Here is a 14,064-nt window from a genome sequence, read left to right as displayed (position 1 = left end):
CCCCCCCCCCCCCCCCCCCCGACCAGAGCAAGGGAGCAAGGCCCTGCCGCTAAGATGTGACCAAAGCCAGTGCTCCTGGAGTGAGTGGGGACACAGGTAGAGAAGCCCCTCAGTCACAGGCATCTCTACATTTAGGAGCTGCTGCATGTCCTCAGCCAGAGGGCCGGGTCAGTCTCTGGCAGCAACAGTCCTGGCCAGCTCCTTCTTGTCCACGAGCTGCATGGGCCCGCCTGGCCTGCCCTCTAGTGGTTCAGAGGAGAATATTCACAGTGGTGCCTGGGCCTTGGTGGGCCAGGAGGGTCCCAGCATGGATGGGAGGGCAATGGAATGATGCTAGGGGGACAGTGTGGACTGGAGTGCATGGAGGAGGCATGGAGGAGATATGGCGCAGAGGTGATCTGAAGGGGAACGTTCCTCATGGAATGATGCGGGTCTGGACTCCAGAGAAAGCAGGACTCTTCTCCAGCCCAGACACCTGCTCCTCAATGGCTTTCAATCACAACTGGCTCGTAGACCCCAGAAGAGACCCTGCAGGTGAGAGACAGGTCAGCATGTCCCCATCAATGTCCCATTTCCTGAGCGCTCCACTGGACCAGGCCTTTGGAGGTGTTTCACAAGCAGGTGCTGTTAACCAGTCCCGTGTTGCAAAGGGGCCAAAACCAAGGCCCAGCGATGGTAAGTCCCTTGCCCACAGTGACACAGATAGTAAGCATCAGTCTGTGGGGCCTGCAGAGCGCTTCCAGGCACGTCTGGCTGTGCCATGCCATCCTCACAGTCACCTTGGCAGGGAGTGACTGCACCCTGCCCCACTTGACAGGGGAAGAAACTGAGGCTCAGAGGGATGTGAGGGTGGCCAAGAGGGCAGTGGGAAGTCAGGAAACCTGGTCAGCTCCTTTCCCTGCTGAGCCCAGGCCCAGTCCTGGAGTCGGGGACTCTCAGGGCTCAGCATGTAGCTCTGCTGTGATCTCACTCCCAACCAGATTGGTTTCTTTCCCGGAGATGCTTCCTCATTTTCAGAGGGGGCCAGGGAGGGGTGTGTTTACAAACCCCTAAGGAAGCCAGCCCCTCAGTTTCCTTCCTGCTCACCGCTCCCCCACCCCCACCTCAGAGCAGCCCAGGAAGGCTACTGCAAGGTGACAGCTGCCATTCCAGGCTGTGGCCAGCAGGAGTCAGCAGAGCAGCGTGAAAGGGCAGCCTCTGCGCAGCAGCCTGGCCATGCCTCTTCCCTGGGGATGTGGAGGTTAGGCAGGCTCCCCACCTGCCCTCAGTAGCCTGCCCATTGGAAGCTCATTTGCTCACTCGCTCCTTCATTCGGTGAGCCAAAAGCACATGGAGAGCCAGGCACACAGTCAACATGCTCCGAATGAATGCCTGTGATGCGGCATAGACTCTATAAACTGTAGTTCCTGCAAGTTTGGTCTTGTCTATCCCCGCCATCTGTGGATGCCGTGTAGGCAGCAGCCTGCGTTAAACCAGGCCTTCGCTCAGGGCCTGGTGCCTAGATGGTGCTAGGGAAAGATTTGTTCAGTAAACCCATGAGGCATCACCACCACCATTGTTCCCAGTCCCTGGAGCTGGGAGGAAGGGGAAGGGAGGATTCTAAATAAACGTGTGAGGCCCCTGCTGTGTGCCGAGCCCTGTGCCAGGCATTGCCCAAGGTGACCTTGTGAACCATGGGAACTGACCGAACCTGTCCGTGCCCTCACTGCCCCAGGCTCCCAGGTGAGGTGGTGGTGTCCACACCGCCTGACGGATGGGGAAAGGGAGCTTCAGAGACATGACAGGCCCAGGGTCACACTGTGGCGACAAGACTTGGCATTCAAGGCCAGGTGAGTGGACTGTGGGGACTCTGCTCTCACCCCCAAGCCCCAGCCGCCCCAACGACCCCTCCCTGAGCCTGCCCTACCTGGTGGCAAGCTGGATGCCGCTCAGTGTGGCGGAGCCATCGCGGCTCACGAACAGCCGGAGGTTGCTGTCTGTGGGAACACAGGGGAGGATGGAGGCTGAGTGGGGCAGGGCTAGCCCTTGGAGCAGGTGGCCTCACCCCCACCAGCCCGGCGCGGCTCACCCTCGGTGTTGCTGCCATCCGTGAAGTCCTGGCTCTGCACGATCTTCTCCACGATGGCATCCGCATCGATCCTCGTGTCATCCACCCAGGTCGGGTGGCTCTCCACCGAGTCCTTCTTCCGCCTGGGTCGGATTTTGGGGGGGCAAGTCACAACGGTCAGAGCAGTAACAGGCACAAGCACAAAACCATGACAATAATGCCGGCCAGCTGCAGCAGTGCTCAGAATGTCCCTGTGTGCTCCGTGCTGTGCTTCACTGAACCCTTGTGTGCACAATAGGGTGCACCTGCCATCATGAGCTGGTTTTATAGATGAGGATGCCAGGCAACGAGCAGGTAAGTCAGCTTCCCAAGGCCATCCAGCGCATAAGGAGTGGCTCTAAGGCTTAGCCCAGTTGTCAGGCCCACAGACTGTGCTCTTGTCCGATCCGCAAAACCACAACAGCAGCCATGAACAGAACCTGCTGCATGCCGGGCATGGCTGCACCCTTCAGGGCCATGAGCTGGTGGAATCATCACCACCCAACCCACTGAGTTGGGGACCCTACGGTCCCTGTGTTACAGGTAAAGAAGCGGAGGTTCAAGGCACTACTGGGAGGGGTCTATTCTCCAGGGGGCACCAAGCAGTAGGCCTCACCTGAACGAGCGGTCAGACAGATGCAGGGGCCGGGGTGGCCGCGGCGGCTTCTCTGGGGCCCGGTGCTCCCGCTCACTGCCCTCAGGGCCCTCCACAGTCATGCCAAGGCCCCCAGAGGCGCTGCTGCTGGTGGACGTGTTGCGGCGGTGCGTCAGGTCTGAGAGGCTGGAGGAGCGCGAGTGCTCTGTGCTGTAGCCTGTTGGGGGTGCCGCAGGGGAGCGTCATAATGGGGGATCCGAAGGAGAAGGCCGCAGGGGCAGGGCCAGGCAGCCACTCACCAGAGATCTTGGACTGCTGGCTGGCATAGCTGGAGTTGCGGGAGTGGCCAGAGTGGAACACCTCCTCAGGGCTGGACAGGTTCTGGTCGGGTTCCTCTGGCAGCCCTGGAAGGCAGAAAGTGGCAAGGGGTGAGGTGACAGGGGTCACCCAGTGCTGCTCGCCACTGCCCTTCACAGCGTGCCCTCACAGAGCCTCCCATGGCGGGGTGCCATTTAACAGACTGAAAAACAGGTTCAGAGGAGCAGCAACCAGCCTGAGCCACAGGCCACCCTCTGAACCCAGGTCCGCTGATTCCACAGAGGGCGTCCTTGTGTGGGTGCCCACCACGGGCCAGCGAGGAGGAGTGCTGAACAAAAACTGCCTCCACCACCCACAAGTGCAGTGAGAGGTGCAGAGCAGGGAGCAGTGCTTACTGGGGGCCTGGCCCAGTCTGAGGACAGGGAAGCTTCTCCAAGGAAATGGCCTTAATGGCAGACCTCCAAGACACATCGCTGGAGGGAGCCGGCTAAGGCCTCAGGAAGGCAAGGGCCTTCGAGGCACAGAGAACAGCACTTGCAGAGGCCCCGAGGCTGGAAGGGGCCTGGGTCAGCAGAGTTGGAGTAGAAGGGACAGGGTGAAGGGGAGCAGGCTGGCCCAAAGGGACAGGCCCACAGTCCTGTCCCAAGTTACCCGTAAGCCCAACTTCAAAACAGATTTTCCTGGCACTCCCCAGCAGGAGGCATAAGGGACCAGGTGGGACCTACCCAGAGCTCTGAGTACCCACCTGCCTTCCTGCCCAACACACCTCAGGCTGGCCTGTGATACCCCAGGCTGGCCTGTGTGCCCATCTATAACTATGTGGCTTTTCAAGTCCCCAACGGGTTCTCTGCATATGGGGGGAGCCCAGCTCCAGAGGCAAGTGGGCACTCAAGTCCCACCCTGCCTGGGGGAGGGGCATCTTCTACTTCACACGAAGGCACCACCTGTGCTGGGGTGGTCTGATCCCCAGATACATCTCTATTCTGGGGACTCCCATCCAGGGGCTGGAGAGAGTAATTGTGCTGGGAAGCCCCCAGCTTTCTGTTCCGGGCCTCAGCTGGCTGGGTCTGCAGGGGAAAAGGGAGTGAAGGAAGGCCAGACCCTTGAGGTCAGAGGGTCCCTCACCGCTCCCAGTTCGCAGAGGCAGAATCACTCGGCAAGCATCTGCTGGGCCACACAAGGCCTGTGCTCTGATTCTGTGGGACAATCAGGGTTGCCACCTGATGCCTTGTTCACTGATGCCTTGTTCACTAATCACCTGGGGGTGGTCCAAGGCTCATACCTCTGGGGGCCCTGCTTAGGGTTGAGGGGGCCCAGCAAACACCTGGGGGCAGGCCAGAGCCTCCTGTCCTGGCAGCACCCCCTCCTCCTAATTGCCACGCCATCTCCTCTGGGGGTTGGGGCTCTTTCACATTTTTCATAACATTAGTACCAGTGATAATGTAATAAAAACAGAGTGCCCGGCCAGGCACAGTGGCTCACGCCTGTAATCCCAGCATTTTGGGAGGCCGAAGCAGACAGATCACGAGACCAGGACAGCAAGACCATCCTGGCTACCATCCTGGCTAATATGGTGAAATCCTGTCTCTACTAAAAATACAAAAAAAAAAAAAAAATTAACTGGGCATGGTGGTGCTCGCCTGAGCACCGGAGGCTGAGGCAGGAGAAATGCTTGAACCCAGGAGGCGGAGGTTGCAGTGAGCCGAGATTGCACCACTGCACTCCAGCCTAGTGACAAGAGTGAGACTCTGTCTAAAAAAACAAAAACAAAAACCAGAGTGCCCACTGAGTGCTTACCATGTGCGGGGCAGGTGCCCACATGTGGATAGTTAATCCCCAAAGTGACCTGGGATGTAACTGCTATTACCAATCCCATTTTCCAGAGAACACTGAGACAGGGAGAGGCAAACTGGCCAGTCAAGGTCATAGAGCACGTGGGAGAGCAAGAGCTCCCAGCACGTTCCTCTGCCAGGTATACTGTGCCTCACCCCCCAAATGCAGCTCAGACACCACATCCTCAGGGAAGCCTTCCCTGGCCCCGGATGGATCCCACCTTCTGGGCCTGTCTTCCCCAGCTCGTATCCTGTTTGCAGGTAGACATGCATGTCATTTATCTATGACTTGGTTGAGGCCTGTTTCTCCTGCTAGACTGCAGGGCCATGAGGATGGGGAGGCCACGTCAGTCTCAGTCCAGGGCACTGCTGTGATCTCAGGGCCCAGCAGCACAGCCGGCGCACACAAGGTGCTCAGATCTCATCAGCCCAGTAGGAGCATGCAAACGCCCTCCCACCATCACCTTCCCCTCACTCAGCATCTCCCTGGGCACCTGGGCATGACATGGAGGTAAAGCCCTTGGGCCGCTAGCAGGGGAGGGGTGGGCAGATGAGGAACTGTACCTGAGCTGAGAATGGTGGGCCGGGCCTTGGGGGCCCGGGACCCAGTCAAGGAGTTGGTGCTGCTGCCACCACTGCTGGTCCCGCCACCCTTACATGTCAGCTGCAGGGAGGAATCCTGGCCTGGGATGGAGATGGACTTGGCAGTAGATGGTGGCCTTGGGAAGACAGACAGGTGTGACTAGGGTGCCCCGCTTCAGGACCAGACGAAAATGGAGGACACCAAGAGTCCCTGTTCCTCCATCCCCAGTGCCCAGGACTGGGCTCCCATCCGCCCCCTGGGCCTGTGCCAGCACTCACGTCTTGAAGCAGGGGTCTCCAGAGAGCAGGAACATACCAATGGTGACCTGTGGCAAGGGGAGCAATCAGCCGTGCCCTGGCCACCCACAGCCCGCCCAGGAGCAAGGCCCCCTGCAGCCTTTCGGCTCTGGCCTCAGAAGGGCTTGGACTCCAATCCTGTCTCTCTGCCTCCTTCTGGCTTGGGGGCTCTGGCAAAGTCACCTAACCTCTCTGAGCCCAGTTTCCCTGTGTGGAGGACAGAGATGGTACCAAGGCCTGCCTGGCAGACCAGAGGGGAGGGCATAGCAAACTGAGGCCTGGGCTCAGCCCTGCACCTGGCAGAGTAAGCGGACTGCAGTCAGCTACAGGCCTAGACAGTGAGCTTCTCCAGGGTGGAGTCACACACTCACCCCCGGCCCTGTGTAAGGAGTACAGAGCTCAACCCAGCAGGCAGGAGAGGGAAGAGGGCTCATGGGGCCTGGCACAGCAGGTGGCGGGCAGGGTTTGGTGAAAGTCTGATGAATAAAGCATGAAGTCATTGCAAACTTAACAGCCCAAATGTAGCAACATTTGGATCCTAAAATCTAGGCTGAGATGGAGTGACAGGCAAAGGATGAGCAGGTGGGAAAGAGGGGCACAGATGCTGGGGCCACCACTTATGAAACGGTGACCACTAGGTTGATGCTTTCTATAGCTTATTCACTCGACTATGAAAGCAGCCTAGCCCCAGGCTGTTGATGAGGGAACCAAGACTCAGAGAGAGGAAGTGACTCCCGAGACCCTGCAGACAGGACGTGGGGGAGTTGCCCTTGAACCCAAGGCTACCTGGCCCCCAGGCTCCCTTGATCTGGCCTGAGGTGCACAGGGCTACTGTGCCTGTGCTTTTCAGCCTGACTGAGGCTGAAAGGCTCCGGCTCCCAAGACAATCAGTCTGGACCGTTTCTGGCATCTCCGGTTCCCTCTGCAAAGGGTCTAGGAGGCCTCAGAGTCCTTGCTCACCACCTCCTGCCCAGCTCTGCTCCAGATACAATAGGCTCTCCCTGGGTCCCCTTGCAGAGGTGCTGTTTGGACAGCCTGTTTTCCTGGCCAGGTGGAAGGTGTGGAAACAGAGGAAGAGAGGTGTGCTGATGATGGACACCCAGACATTTCTGTTCCCAAAAGGCCAACAAGGCAGCTGCCTGGGGGTGGGGCTGCCCTGGCTATTGGAAACCTGCCCATGCCTGCCCCAGAGCCCTCAGCAGCCATCGTTTTCGCTGATAATCCACTAGGGGCCAGACTACCTACCGCCTGTCACTTGGGGCAGGATTAGGAGCTGGGCCAACTGGCTGGGGGTCAGATGCCAGCCCTGTCTGTGACTCCAGGTAAATGACTTAATGTCTGTGCCTCAACTTCCTCCCATTTGAAGCTGGGACTAATCAAAGATACCACAGCTCGTGGAGCTGCTGTCAGGGGACCACGAGAGAAGAGAGAGCATGCAGTCAGCATGATGTGGACCCACTGCCAAGCGCCTGCCAAACCTTGGAGACAATCAGGGCCCCGCCCTGATCTTGATGGGGAAACTGAGGCCAGCAGCTGAGCCAGGCCTCCCTCTGATAGTGGTTTCCTGATTCCTGGACTTGCACCTTCCCGATGTCTACCTATTCAGGTAAGGCCTGTATTTTTAACAACCCTTCTCCAGGGGGTTCTGATGAGCAGCCTGGTTTGTCCCCACCCCGTGGTCAGGGTGGCAGAGGCGGCAGGATCCCTGGTACCTTAAGGATGGAGTTGTCCTGGCGAGTGTTCTTCGTGTCATATCCCTCGAGCAGGCAGCAGCGCACCGTGGAGCCCGAGCCCGCAAATTCGGCCAGGTTCAAGTCAGCGAAGCCCAGCTAGGAGGTGAGAGGAGCGTGTGGGAGGCTGAGAGAGTGTGGACTCCTGACTGGCGAAAGCCCAGAAGGGGTAACTTGGCAAAAGTTGGGGAGGGAGACAGACAAAGCCCCTGGGCCCACCCCACAGCCCTGACTGACTGTTGCATAACTGGACCCAAGGACAGAGGCCCCCGGTCGGCAGCACCAACATGGCAAAGCCAGGAGCTCACATCCCTGAGCTGGACAAAGCACCCTTTGTGCCACGTCCCGGCGTGCACCGGGGCCAGTGCGCCTGACATGAAAGGACATTGTTGTCCGTGACACAGATGCATTGTTCCCCGGGAGACAAGGCCGTGCTGTAGGGAGCTGCCGGGTCAGCAGGCAGGAAAGGAGGGAAGGCCTGTGGGAAGTGATGGGACACCCCCACAGGGGAGGGGCACTGCAGGATAAGCAGGAGCCCCAGGGAAGGCACCCTGGTAGAGGCCAGAGTGAGGGGCTGCTGGGCAGAGTTCAGGGTCTGAACAGGCCCTCAGGAACTCTGGGCAGAGGATCGAGGGATGGGGAGGGAAGTGGGAGTAAGTGCAAAGAGGGCATGCGCTAAGAAAGCCCTGTGGATGGAGGCCAAGTCTGCTAGACCTGGAGGGGAAACTGAGGTTGAGACAAGGTGGTGCCAGGCTTGGGGACTTGGAGGACATCTCCGGTTCCCTCTGCAAAGGGTCTAGGAGGCCCCAGAGCCTCTGCTTTCCACCTCCTGCCCAGCTCTGCTCCAGATACAACAGGCTCAGAATAGATAGATAACGAAATGTTTGAACCAATGTTTGAACCCAACCGAACCAATGAGGGATGGGTGTCAAGTACCTGCTGCCTGCAAGTCTCTACTGCAGTGTTCAGGGCACACACACCAGAATCAGGAAAGTGGATTCACATCCTAGCCCTGCTATGGACTCAGACTAATCCCCATTTTACAGATGAGAAAACTAAGTTCAGGGAGGGGAAGAAGCTTGCCCAGGGCCAAACAGCTAACCCAACAGAGACAGGACTGAAACTAGGCCTGATCAGCACCACGCCCAGCTACTTCTCAGGGCCTCAGTTTCCTCCTCTGTATAATGGGAGTAAAGCCTGCAGTGGGAGTTCAATTACAGAACAGAAGGGAAGGGGCCTGGCAGTGCCTGACATGTGCTGGGTGCCTGGTAAATGTTTGCCAGTGGAGGCGAGATGCTCCCAGGTGTTTGCTGGTAATTCCTTTCCTGGCTGGGCAGCAGTCCTCACCGTGTGAATCAGAGAAATTTCCACTCTGACGGCACCCTCTACAGCCTGGCTCCAGCCATATTGCTCTCTGCTTCTGGAGAGGGACGTCAGCGCCCCGGGCCAGGGTAGAGTGCACGGCCCAGCTGGCTGAGTTCCTGAGCTCTGGTCAGGGGGAAGGGCCGCGCCCTGTATAGCACCTCCCTCGGGTGAGAGGTGAGGCGAAGGCATTTCCCCTCCCAGCTGATGGAGCCCACCTTCCTGCCACTGGGCTAAGCCTCCCAGGAGATGAGAAGAGGAGGCCAAGAGTCCACCATGGAGAAGAGGGATGGAAGGCAGAGCAGGCTTATTCAAAACCAGAGCTGTCTTCTCCCTCTTTACTCAGTAGAAAAGCTCTTATTAATACTATGTAGGGGTGAACTGTCTGTGGGTGCAGTGAAACCCTGGTAACAATGCACATGTCTAGCAGCAGGGCTGGCTGAGTCAACCATCGCCAGCCATGCCACAGGACACTGCTGCCCTTAGAAAGCACATAGAAATTTGTGATAACATAAAAAGATGCCCAGGATGGATTAAGTAAAAAACCAAGCTGCAAATCTGTGTATGTATTTATTTATTTATCTGGAGGCAGAGTCTTGCTCTGTCACCCAGGCTGGAATGCAGTGGCACGATCTCGGCTCACTGTAACCTCCACACTCCTGGTGCAAGCGATTCTTGTGCTCCAGCCTCCCGAGTAGCTGGGATTACAGGCGTGCACCACCACACCTGGTTAATTTTTTTTGCAACTGTAGTAGAGATGGGGTTTTGTCATATTGCTAAGGCTGGTCTTGAACTCCTGAGCTTAGGCAATTCGCTTGCCTCCGTCTCCCAAAGTGCCAGGATTATAGGTATGAGCCACCATGCCCAGCCGTACTCGGGAGGCTGAGGGAGGAGAACTGCTTGAACCCGGGAGGTGGAGGTTGCAGTGAGCCAAGATTGTACCATTGCACTCCAGCCTCGGCAACAGAGCAAGACAATGTCACCAGAACAAAAAAAATCATGTTGTTTGCATGCACTTAAGTACACATAGAGGGTGCTCATTTTGCATTTCTCTAAACCACATGCATAGATTTTTATTCGCTGCTCTCTTTGTATAGCATATTTCCTTTTTTCCTTCTTACAAGGTCTGCAAAGGTCTTAATCAATCCCAATAATGGGGTCCCAGAAAGAGGCCGGGAGAGAGGAAAGGGGACAGAAACTGGCCCTTTTGCTCAGTGAACTTCTGTACCATTTATATTCCAACAACCATATGCTGCCTTTATACTGAGTGCAAAGGCCATCAATAAAGATATTTCTAAAAAATAACGCATCTCAGGTAGGGCTGAGTGTCTCTTGCTTGTGGCAGAGAAGGGGCTGGAGGTTTCCCTTGTGCCTGTCCCGTGCCACCCCACATTCCATCCCACCGCCCCTTCACATAGCCCCTCTTACCTTGGAATAAGCCTTCCCGCCTTTCAGCTCCTGCACAAGGAGGGAGACACGAGCAGCAAGTTGACTGGGGAATCCCAGGGACCTCATGCATCTCCCCCAGTCCCCCCAGATCTGAGGGGAGGAAGGCAAGGGGCAGAGCAACTCTCCCCATTTTCAGCTGGGGGTGCGGACTCATGAGGGGAGGGGCCTACCGCCCAGCCCAGCAGCCCCACATGCACCCTTGGCCTCACCTTGCGCACAGACACGCGGAAGACACAGGGGTCCAGCAGGCCGGTGGCCGGGTTAGCACTCATCTTACACACGAAGGTGAACCTCTTTCGCCACCGCACGCAGTTCTCCTGTACCTCCTCCCTGCAGGCCAGAGGTGACAGGTGAGCACAGGCATGTGCATCTGCGCCAGGGGACCCCCTGTGGTACCAGGGACACAGCAAGAGCCCTGCCCATTGGGAGTGAGGCAGTGCGAAGCTTCACTTTCACCGTGTCACAAAGTAGCTGTGTTTTCACAAGAATGTACTTGTGTAGTTGTAAAAACAACAGCAAAAAGGTAATAAAAATGAGATAAACACAAGGCAGGGGTGAGGTGAGCTAGGGCAGCTGTCCCTCCCCGGGAAGCCTGGCAACCTGCAGAGCCTCCCTCTGCACCCAGCGCTGCTCCCGCCACCTTGCTCTGAGACCTTGGGCAGTTCCCTGCACTGCCATTACCTCCTCCAAAGCCAGGCTCTGCCAACCGCCTCGTGACCCTCACAACAGTCTTAGGCTGGACTACTCAGCCTATTTCACAGATGAAGAGACCAAGGCTAGGCAAGCTGCCCCACACCTCCCAGCCAGTAGATAGCTGAGCTGGGCCTGAAGCCTGGTTCCTCCTGACTCCAGAGCCCAATTCTTCACCACTAATAACAACAGTGGCAGTAGTAACAACAGCTGATACCCACACAGCGCTTCCCATGTGCCCGGCACTGTTCAAAGAACTTCACAAGAGCCAGCAGGCCCTGGAGCCCGCTCCAAGTGCCAGAGAAAGGTGGTCATGCCAAACCTTTCCAACCTCTGTCTGGAGCAGCCACATCATGAGCCTAATCCCCAAAGAAACCGGGGGCCCGGAGGCTAAGACCCTCGCCTGAGGCCACCACAGGGAAGAGCAGAACAGGGATTAACCCAAGTAGTTGGACTCGGTGTGGAGAAAGCTTCACCAATACTAAGCAGAGGGCTCTGGTCTTCTAGCCCCCCTCCCCATTCCTCCTGAGTTGGAGAGCATGACCACGCTGAAAAATTCAGCACCCCTTTACTGGAGAGATGCTTTGTGCTCTGGGAGTGAGTGGGAGCCAGTGGCAGCAGCTCATCCAAGCCCCTCCCAACTGCTGCGGGGGGCCTCGGCAGGATCTGGGGGTGGCAGTGGCACGTGACGGAACTAAGCTCTGCATCCCCAAGCAGCTCCGCATCTCCACAGAGCCTGCCTGGCAGAGCCTGTGCTCAGGAAGGGGTGGCCAGGGAAGGGAGGGGACAGTGTTAGAGACGTTATCTCCAGCTCATCCTCCTAACCAGAACCGCCAAGGGGACAGCTAAGGAAGTGACCCGAGGAGAGCGGGTTAACTGCCAGATCGAGGCCTCAGGGAGGGTCGGAGAGGGCCACAGTCAACCCTCCCCTGAGCATCGCCAGGTTTGCTTTGCACGGCAGTCTTGCAAGGTGGGCTCTATGCCACCGCTTCTACTGCTGAGGGAACTGAAGCTCCAAGAGAAGGCCACCCTACCTGCCACTCGAGCTCACATCCCCAGTGACTGGCAAAGCAGGATTTAAACCCAGGACTGTCTGACTTCAGAGTCAGGGCTCTTAGTCGCCACTTCGGCTCAGGAGCCCGGGAAAGCCTGGCAAGGAGAACCCGTGGCATTGTGGGGCCTGCAGTACCCTGCTGTGCCCCTGAGGCACCACCCAGGTCTCTGAGTGCCAAACAGGTGCTGGGATGAGCCACTGCAGACTGTATTTACCCAGTGATGACTCAGTGTCACCAGGAGAGGGCGGGGGAAGGGGTGAGTCAGGGAAGGTGACATTCAAGCTCAGGATAGAATGAGCCTGGGAAGTAGCCAGGTGGAGGAGACAGTTCCAGAGAGAGGGAACAGCATGAATGAGGGAGTCCCGTTTTCCTAGCCAATGAAAGCCCCTAAGCCTCACCTTCTATGAGGAGCCCCCTCCAGGCAACCCCTTCTTGGCTCCACAAGGCTTTGAGGATGTGACCAAGGCTTACCCTGTGCTCCTGCCAAGGCTGTGACAAGGGCCAACAGGGCAGGCAGACCTGGGCCACACCTGCACACTCACTGGGGCACGCCACCCCTGTCGTGGCCACTGTTGTGGGAGCACTGAGTGAAATGAATCCTGCAAAGTGCCCGGCCTGGTGAAGGCTCTGTGAGGACACCAGGGACCAAGAGAACCAGAATGCACCTAGCCTGTTAGGAGGGTGAGCTCCAACAACCCTCTGCAACCAAGACTGGGGACAAGCAGAAAAGGTCAGGGCTGAAGACAGGGGAGGAAGGGACAGATCTAAGCCCTATAAGTAGGTGCCACAGGAGTGGGGGCCCTGGGCTGGGGGCATCACCTGAGCCTAGTCATGCTGGCTCCACTTATTCATTCATTCATGACGATGATTCATTCATCATCAAACAACTGAGCACCAGTGTGTGCCAGGCCGTGTTCTAGGCACTGGGAACACAGCAGTAACCAGCTTACAGTCTAGTGGGAGGAGAAAGAAGAAGAACAAATAAACATGAAAAATACCTACTAGTGGAAAGGAAGAACTAAACTATATTAACAGATGACTTGATCTTTTATACAGAAAACCCTTAAGGAATCCACTAAAAAACTATTTATTTTTTTTTGAGATGTAGTTTCGTTTTCATTGCCCAAGCTGGAGTGCAAGGGCCTAATCTCAGCTCACTGCAACCTCTGCCTCCCGGGTTCAAGTAATTCTCCTGCCTCAGCCACCCAAGTAGCTGGAATTACAGGTGTATGCTACCATGCTTGACTAACTTTTCTATTTTTGGTAGAGGGGGTTTCACTATGTTGGTTGGGCTGGTCTTGAACTCCTGACCTCAGGTGATCTGCCCCCCTTGGCCTCCCAAAGTGCTGGGATTACAGGCATGAGCCATCACACCCGGCCATTATTATTATTATTATAGTTTGAGACAGAGTCTCACTCTGTCGCCTAGGCTGGAGTACAGTGGTGTGATCTTGGCTCACTGAAACCTCCACCTGCTGGGTTCAAGTGATTCTCGTGTCTCAGCCTCCTGAGTAGCTGGGATTATAGGCATGTACCACAACAACACCTGGCTAATTTTTTGTTTTTTTTTTTTTTTTTTTTTTTGAGGCGGAGTCTCGCTCTGTCGCCCGGACTGGAGTGCAGTGGCTGGATCTCAGCTCACTGCAAGCTCTGCCTCCCGGGTTTACGCCATTCTCCTGCCTCAGCCTCCCGAGTAGCTGGGACTACAGGCGCCCGCCACCTCGCCCGGCTAGTTTTTGTATTTTTAGTAGAGACGGGGTTTCACCGTGTTAGCCAGGATGGTCTCGATCTCCTGACCTCGTGATCCGCCCGTCTCGGCCTCCCAAAGTGCTGGGATTACAGGCTTGAGCCACCGCGCCCGGCCTAATTTTTTGTGTTTTTAGTAAAGATAAGGTTTTGCCATGTTGGCCAGGCTGGTCTTGAACTCCTGACCTCAAGTGATCTGCCTGCCATCACGTCCCAAAGTGCTGGATTACAGGCATGGGCCACGATGCCTGGCCTAATATATGATTACAGGTGTGGTGGCTTATGCCTGTAATCCTAGCACTTTGGGAGGCAGAGGTGGGCA

General features: G+C 56.8%; 1 protein-coding gene across 1 annotated transcript in view; it reads right to left on the bottom strand.

The window, feature by feature from the left end:
- Positions 1 to 14,064, bottom strand: part of FAM102A (family with sequence similarity 102, member A) — a 37,983-nt gene continuing 23,919 nt past the window's right edge. The window contains exons 2-11 of the mRNA XM_011931308.1: positions 10,461 to 10,581; positions 10,231 to 10,260; positions 7,423 to 7,539; positions 5,693 to 5,739; positions 5,396 to 5,550; positions 2,981 to 3,085; positions 2,703 to 2,898; positions 2,069 to 2,190; positions 1,907 to 1,976; positions 1 to 528 (exon numbers count right to left, since the gene is read on the bottom strand). Coding sequence (XP_011786698.1) covers positions 483 to 528; positions 1,907 to 1,976; positions 2,069 to 2,190; positions 2,703 to 2,898; positions 2,981 to 3,085; positions 5,396 to 5,550; positions 5,693 to 5,739; positions 7,423 to 7,539; positions 10,231 to 10,260; positions 10,461 to 10,581 — 1,009 coding nt within the window. The 3' untranslated portion in view covers positions 1 to 482. The remainder of the gene's footprint in view (positions 529 to 1,906; positions 1,977 to 2,068; positions 2,191 to 2,702; positions 2,899 to 2,980; positions 3,086 to 5,395; positions 5,551 to 5,692; positions 5,740 to 7,422; positions 7,540 to 10,230; positions 10,261 to 10,460; positions 10,582 to 14,064) is intronic.

The sequence above is a fragment of the Colobus angolensis genome, unplaced genomic scaffold (genome assembly GCF_000951035.1).
Source record: "Colobus angolensis palliatus isolate OR3802 unplaced genomic scaffold, Cang.pa_1.0 Scaffold9, whole genome shotgun sequence".
NCBI classification, from domain to species: Eukaryota; Metazoa; Chordata; class Mammalia; order Primates; family Cercopithecidae; genus Colobus; species Colobus angolensis.
This window is presented reverse-complemented; position numbering and strand designations above follow the sequence as displayed.